At 47.9% G+C, this 7,528-nt stretch overlaps 1 protein-coding gene across 1 annotated transcript; it reads left to right on the top strand.

Annotated features, from left to right (window-relative positions):
* Nucleotides 1-507: 507 nt before the first annotated feature.
* LOC120837067 (dehydrodolichyl diphosphate synthase complex subunit DHDDS-like) lies at nucleotides 508-7,102 on the top strand. Its single transcript, XM_042289661.1, has 8 exons — nucleotides 508-516; nucleotides 714-856; nucleotides 929-1,045; nucleotides 1,963-2,064; nucleotides 4,195-4,249; nucleotides 4,359-4,368; nucleotides 5,525-5,796; nucleotides 6,947-7,102. Exons 1-8 carry the CDS (start codon nucleotides 508-510, stop codon nucleotides 7,100-7,102), a joined length of 864 nt encoding a protein of 287 aa, XP_042145595.1.
* The last annotated feature ends 426 nt before the right edge of the window (nucleotides 7,103-7,528 follow it).

Raw genomic sequence — 7,528 nt, 5'->3', positions numbered from 1 at the left:
ATTTCCTCCTTTCACAGGTGGCGAGAAGGAAAGTGAGGGTCGGGTTCCTTCTCTCTGCTTGCGGGCCGGCCTTTAATCACCAGGTTGCTCTTCTTCTCGGACACGGGGAAAAGCCACGCACAGCAAGACGTGGGTGGGTGAACCCACATGGCTCGGGGTCCGTGGTGACGCCACTCACCAAACACCTACAAGTGAAGGTGCCCCCTGCGGGACTGCTGCCAATGTGAGTGCAGCCTTAGCCGATAAGGTCGCTGTAGAACGAATCACGAAGCGTTAAGGTACTACTTTAGAGAGTTATTTTTGCACATCCGAAACGGTACGATGAGCGCTCCGGTACGAACTGCGCATATGCTACAGAAGAAGTCTCGCACACGCGCACTTCGTATGGGAGCGCCCACCGTAAGGTATAGGATATGCAAAAACGGTTTCCTAAATCTCTCTAATAAGCCACGCTTTACGTTTCTTAAGCTGTCAGCGACTATAGGCATCCAGCGACCAGCTTCAGAAATGCAGGATGTGGCTTATAATGTTAACGGTACTTGCTCCGTGATTAGTTTTGCGGCGTTCGTGTCGGTTAATGCAGCAGTCTTATTGGCTGCAGAGGAATTAGGGTATGCTCTAGAGCCTTGCGTTTCTTAAAGTGTCAGTGAGAATGATACTCAAATGCCTTTGCAGCGTCGGAGGACTAAGCCGGTCTCTTTTTCTTGTTTCAGGTGAGGACGTGGGCTACGAAGCTGGGCGTTTCGCAAACATCCGTCTATGTCTTCAGCACGCACAACTTCAAGCGACCCGAGAATGAACTGAACGGCATTTTCTCGGAGACAGTTACCTACTGCCGCGAAATTATAGACGACCCGTAAGTTAGACGCCGCGAGTATTTCCGTGGCGCCCGACGATTAACCGTCGGTTGTTTTAATGCCGATTGCAGCGCGCGCCAGAAGCGTCGAGGCTTTAGGATACGTTTTGTCGGAGACTTGGAGATGCTGCCCCGTGACGTGCAGCGGACAGTGGCGAAGGCGGACATCGCAACTTCAGGGAATAGTGGGTAGGTATTAAGGCTGTCGTTCGAATCGAATACAGTCATGTGTTTCGGTAATTAGTGTATGGGGAGGGGGGGGGGGGGGGAGAGGGGGGGGGGAATTGCCCCCACTCCCTCCCCTTGGGTCCCGCCCCTGCTTGTCCGTAACATGTTAGTATAGTTACTTCGCCATAAGTGCTATTAAAAATAACGGCGGTGTAAGACGAAACTTCGAAATGGTACAATTTTTAAAGTTTTGCTTTGCGGGCCGACGAACAGAAAGATTAGCACATCCGGTAGCTGCTATACATGGCTTGCACATGACCTCATTTCCGATGACCTCTACAGAAAAGGGGAGGAAGAAGCTTTCCTCTTAACAGGATCCTCCTTTGTGCCTCCCGGATAACCACAGACGTCGCTGTTCTCCACCCAGAAGATTATAGAAGATTAACCTGTCACTGAAAATTCTTACGAAAGCAGCTTCCCTCTCCTCCTTTTAGATGGTGTTCAAAAATATGCGATGTGACGTCAGTGCAAGGAGCCTATTGACCTCGTTTTTTTAACGCTTGCGAACTGCATTCAAGCACCTACACTAAAATATTCAATGCCCACTTGAGATGGGAAGTAACCAACTAAAATAATCAAAGTTGCTGTTATTGGTTACAAATGCAGTTGGTAAGCACTGCGCAAGTTACAATGACATTTCAGTAATTCGCTTATAGTCACGACACCTTAAGAAATGCAGGGGGCATGGCAAGTTTCAGTTATTCTATTATCGTTCCACAATAAATGAGATTGCAGTAGTGGTCGGTAAGGTAGCCAAAAAACCGATCACAAAGCAAGAAGCGTGAACATAATAAACCAGACCTCGAGTTTCTTGAACTGTCCGTGAGAATTGGGCATTCTTACAAGTATTAACTTTGCTCCCTTTACGTTCTTGGCAGGCACACAATGACAGTTTGCATCGCGTATTCGTCGAGGCATCAAATGACACGGATGACCTTGAAAATGGCCCAAGCTGTGAAGACTGGTGTTCTCCATAGTACGTAAGTTGGTACAAGGATAAACTTCTTTTTTTTTTTTAGATCCACTTTACTCTTTTTTTTTTCTTTTTGTACGACGAGCCAGCGCGAACAGTTTGCTCAGTCAACAGCGAAAGTCGCAGGGTCGAAGTTTACGATCTGTTCCTTGTTTACCGAGTGATTGTTAGCCTCAATCAGGTTAACAAGCACCACGCTGAAATTTTAGGTTTTGTATTTTAGTCACTGCCAGATTAAGGTGCGAATGACGTGGCTTTTTATCTTCGGGGTTCTGGTTTTGCGATTCGTTCTTCGACCTCCTCGTTGCCTGATGACGTGATGTCACAGGGTGAGGACCGATAAGATGCTCTCGACCAACGGTGCCCAGAGTGACATGGTTTTAGAGCCACAGACAAAACTAAGAAAGTTCACAGAAATCGTAAAAAAAGAAAGAGAGAGGGGGGTTACTTTTTTGACATTCTTTTTATACCTGTTTTACTTTTTTGGATATGCTACGCATTTATAGCGCATATTTTTATTTTTTCCGTGACTCTTCATATTCATGCTCTTTACAGCTCTTTTTAGATGTTATAGGACTTTTTAGAAAGTGGACGTTGCAATTTCTTTTTTTCGTTTTTGGCACTTTGTGTTTTTTGGTGTTTTTTGTTATCATAAATTTTTTGTGTCTGTGATTGCCCTGCGAATTTGTAGGTCACCAATGACCTAGTGTGATTACCTGGTAGGATGGCTTCCATGTTTCTGCATTTCTGCATCAGTGACTCGATTTTGCTCCTTATGTACACTAACAAAAACTTTTTGCTCAACCACGTGTCTGTAGGGGGTCGAGGACACGTCAAGCTGCTCTATAGCAGCTTTTTTTCTCGGTCTGCCCCATCTTTGATGGAAATAAAGGCAATTATTATTATTATTAAGAAAAACGTATGGAGGGAACAGCCTTTTCCATAGGGGACCAGTATAATTGTCGACTACAACCAATTAACCCGGCAGCAAAACGTTTCTTTAACTGCTAAAAAAAAAAAAAAAAAAAAAACTTTCAGCTTTTTTATTTTGGCGAAGAAGGGAGAGCAGCGGAGCTGTACTATGTGCCGCCATCTATGAGCGACGGCGGCAGCCGGACAACCGTTCTGGTTGCCGCCGTCGCTCATAGATGGCGGTAGCTGTCCGGAGGGTTGTGTCGAGATTTATTTGTCCACGGACACGAAACTGGGGAACCTAGTCCTTAACAGCTCCGCTGTGAAATGAAGGCATGGTTCGCTAGTCAGCCAGTGCCCCTGATGCCCGTTATGCGTATACGGTTCGAAATTCTCTCTAAAACAAAAAGAGAAACAGGTTCACTGAACACGTCTATGTGTCAAAAACACTTCAGTTGTATGTGCGTAATGTAGAACAAAACTGCCAAGACTGAGATTTTTTTTTTTTTTTTTTTTAGAGCGCAGTTTTTAGGGTCTTGTTCCCGTGTTTCGCGGCGTCGCCGTCGGTGTAACCGCGCGCGTTGCATTATGGGACGTCACATACCTAAACACCTATTCAATTGGCCGCTAAATTTAGCGAAGAAAGTGAATTATTGTGTACACCTGTGACGTCCCATAATGCAAAAATGCGCATTCAGTTTCCCCGCTAAACTTAGCGGTAAAACTGATGTCACATGACATCAACACCAATTCAGTTTCCCCGCTAAAATTAGCGGGAATCGAAATGGTGTAGAGGCCAGGTGACGTGAATTATCCCGCTAAAACTAGCGGAAAAACTAAATTTGTTCATAGGTGACGTGGCACGAAGTGATGTGACGTTTTTTTCCCGGTTAAATTTAGCGGGCAAACTGAATTGGTGTTGAGGTCACGTGGCGTCAATTTTTCAGCTAAATTTAGCGGGGAAACTGTGGGAGGAGAGGAAGAGGAGGAGGGGAGGAGGAGGAAGGGAGAGGAGGAGGGGAGGGTCCGTCCTCCACCTCTTTACTTTCCCCTCTTCCTGCTCTCAACTGCGACGAGAGGGTACGCAAGAGGAGGAGCTCCTCCTCCTGCGTACCCTCTCGTCGCGGTATATCGCAAAATCAAAATACTATTTCAAGAGCTGCGCTCTAATTTTGCATTACAGAGACTTGAAAACGCTTTTCAATTTTTTTTTTTTTAATTCTAGGACTTCGTCTTGGGTACACAGGAGAGGAAAAGGGACCCGCTTACCAGGGAGCCGCGATCCGCGCTTGGACCCGCAAAGAGCGGCTCGCTAGCTGCAGTTTGGCTATCCCTGCTCTGGACCCCAACGCCCTTCGTTTATTAAGCTCTGAGGGGCTATGCATATAGGGTGACTTTTGTAGATTTTTGATGTAAAGCGAGCCGGGAAATTCGACGCCAGCACATATAAGGCGCTAAATTTCACCGAATATACATTATCAATAAACTTGTCAGGGTCAACGGGGAACGGGTTCGCAGATGATCGAGTTAACGGTGCCTGTAGTGCGTGGCGCCATCTCCCGACAGACTCGGACAGCCGATGAAACACTCAGCCACCTGTTCGCTGCGTCTATCGGGAGATGGCGCCACGCGTTGCAAAAGTCGCTAACTCGGTTGTCTGCGAACCACTCTGCCGTTGACCCTGGCAGGTTTGTTAGTCTCCATTTTTCGCTGAGGGGGAGCCATGCCATAAAATTTCATCAGCTAAAATGCAGCACCTCAAAGCAGATTCGGTGAAAGTTTGAGCCTTCTATGTAAAGGCGTCCATTTTTCCAGTTCGTTCTGCAGTGTAATGGCGAATTCCATTGGTCGATTGGAGCGCGCCGGGATCGACTTTTGTGGAGCGCGCCTATTTAACTGGGCGATCGGGATCAAGACAGATGTGTTCCACGTCGTTTCGGATCAATCCCACTCGAGATCTCGATCTGGATCCGAGAAAAGTCGCTCCGCCGGTTTCGGCAGATTCGACCGCAAGCCAGCCTGGCCAGCCCTCGGCGTGCTCACTTGACTTCTTTCTCGCCGGGGTCACCGGGCATCTCGCCGGGACCGAGAGAAGGGGATTCCCGGGAAAGTGAATGACGGGAAGGCATTTACCGACAGTGGCGTACCAACTTGTTTTTAAGTGAGGGGCAAACCAACCCTCCCCCTTCCTCACCCCCCAGGGCCGGGGGGCGGTGCCTTTGGTATCTCTTGGGCGCCGCCGGCCAGTGCTTTACCTGCCCAGTGGCGGTTGTTTCAGGGGAGGGGGGGGGGGGAGCAAAACACATGCCTTGCCCCCCCCCCCCCCCCCCCCCCCCCCCCCCACTCTGAGAGCTGGGGGGGGGGGCGGCAAGCGCCCTCCTTGCCCCCCCGATGGTACGCCCATGTCCATCGATCCCGGAGGAGTGGTCATGTTCTACGGGGGATCAGGAGGCGGAGGGACTCCGTTCGAATCGAGTGTTCCATCTCGGATCTTGTCTACTAACTCCGGCGTGTTCTAAAACGATCAGTGAAATTCGATTTACTATCTTTTAGAGCAATCCTCTATATACTCTTTTATCTATTTCTTTCTACTTTGACGAGCAGGGACATAACGCCCCAGCTCATTGACGAGTACATGAACATCGAAGACGCACCCGAGACCGAGATGCTGACCAGGACATCCGGTGAAGCCCGACTGAGCGACTTCATTCTCTGGCAGAGCGACTTTGCCATGCTCTACTTCGAGCCCAAGAACATGCCCGAAGTGGGCTTGTTCGATTACGTCAAGGCGATAATTCACTACCAAATACTCTGTCAGTTTGACCGGGTAAGTTTCATTGTTTCGATCGAGTATCATCAATGCACTTGCGAGGTAATTAAAAAGTAGGTTTCTAAAAACAGAATCCTAGCCAATTCTACAGTCCTTCAGTACCAATACCGTGTAAAAGAAAGCACTTTCAAAGTTAGCGCACAAGCAGATTGGCGCGTCAGTTAAGTCTCAAATGGTCGCAAGCCCAAGGATTGGCAGGCACTCTTTCCTACAATCTTAGCTAAGACTCTGCTTCTAACAAGGCATCCCAGGTCTCTACTTAGAGTTACATAAATAGAGCAAACGTGTTATTCCCATAGCCTGTTCGATATTCACACGAGAAATGAAACCTCGAAGCAGACATGACAATTGCGATAGTGTTGGTCGTTTTTCAGTTGGTCTTCAGTCTTTCTTGGGTCTTCTGACCCCCCATCTAATTGATCTTAAGTTTCTGTCGTTTGTGGAATATACCAGTTTATAAAATGAACATTACATCAGAAGTTCCGAAGATCGTGAACTAGGGCGAGCATAGCGAACACATACTCAAAGTTTCCTCTTCTTCACACATTGTTCTAGACTTACATATAAGCATTTGACAACCGACAAGTGACTTTGAAAAGGGCACAGATCACCGTCACTTCTGGACCAAGGAATATATATTCCTTTAAATGCAGGTCACCGGCAGGACACGTAGCACAGTCTAGCGCGGAATTCTCACAACTTTAAAACATACCACAGTCGTGTTCACTGATCAAAATCCCGAGATCTAGCGTGACGAAGTGCTCGCGCCAGATCATTTTAAGGCAGGTACTGCTCAAAACACCTTTCTGTCATCTGTACGCTACTTCATCACACCATAATTAGATGTGGCGCCGCAGGCCTTCGTTAAAAGGGGTACTTGCCTTTCTGCGGCGCCGTGGGTCTCTGAACCAAAATAAATATTAAAGTTGAAAATTCGTTTTTGGTCCCAAGCCGCTCTAACGCCTCCCTTTTGCTCTGTTAACTGCCCTGACAATATAATCATAATCAGTCGCAGTTTTCTTTCCTCTTGAGGATATTAGCCAGCATCCTTAAGCTTGGTTACCCTCTTCGTTACTCCCTCTTTTTCTCAATCTCTCTTTCTGAGGACCTTTCCAAACTTTCTGCTTTCCCCGCCGATCTCATTCAGATCACCAGACAGAGCCATCGCCGGGTTGAAGACGCCAGAGGAAAGACGCAAGACGCCGCACAGTTTCTACGACAACGGATGTTTCTGAAGAGAGTGGAAACCGACCGTGTCTCGTATTTAGAGCGTCTTGCAGTCGGCGACGAGAACAGTTCTTGAGAGTTAGAACTGTCTCTTTTACCGGCGAAAAGACCGTCACGCTTTCGAATCCACCAAGCGAAGCAGGGCTCCGCTCTGCAGTTGTCACATTTCAAAGGTCCGTACTAGTCTCACCACGGTCCGGAGTCAACGTCGTCGTACCCTTACAGGAGGTGGGTGACCCAGTTCGGCCAAAGTCACTGGAAGCTTATTAAGGACCTCGGAGCATGGCTTATTAGGGAGTTTCAGGGAATCGTTTTTGCACATCCGATTCCGTACCATGTGCCCCCCGGTACGCACTGCGCATGTGCGAGCCTTCTGTGGCAGCTCATGCGCAGCTCGTACCGGAGAGCCCATCGTATCGTATTCGATGTGCAAAAACGGTTCCCTAAAACTCTCTGTTATGTTTTTTCTTAGGCATTCTTATCGGCTGATGTTAAAACTCAT

Source organism: Ixodes scapularis, unplaced genomic scaffold (assembly GCF_016920785.2).
Source record: "Ixodes scapularis isolate PalLabHiFi unplaced genomic scaffold, ASM1692078v2 PGA_scaffold13__105_contigs__length_92229423, whole genome shotgun sequence".
Taxonomy (NCBI): Eukaryota; Metazoa; Arthropoda; class Arachnida; order Ixodida; family Ixodidae; genus Ixodes; species Ixodes scapularis.
Note: the sequence above shows the minus strand (reverse complement) of the source record. Positions and strands in the feature narration are given on the sequence as shown.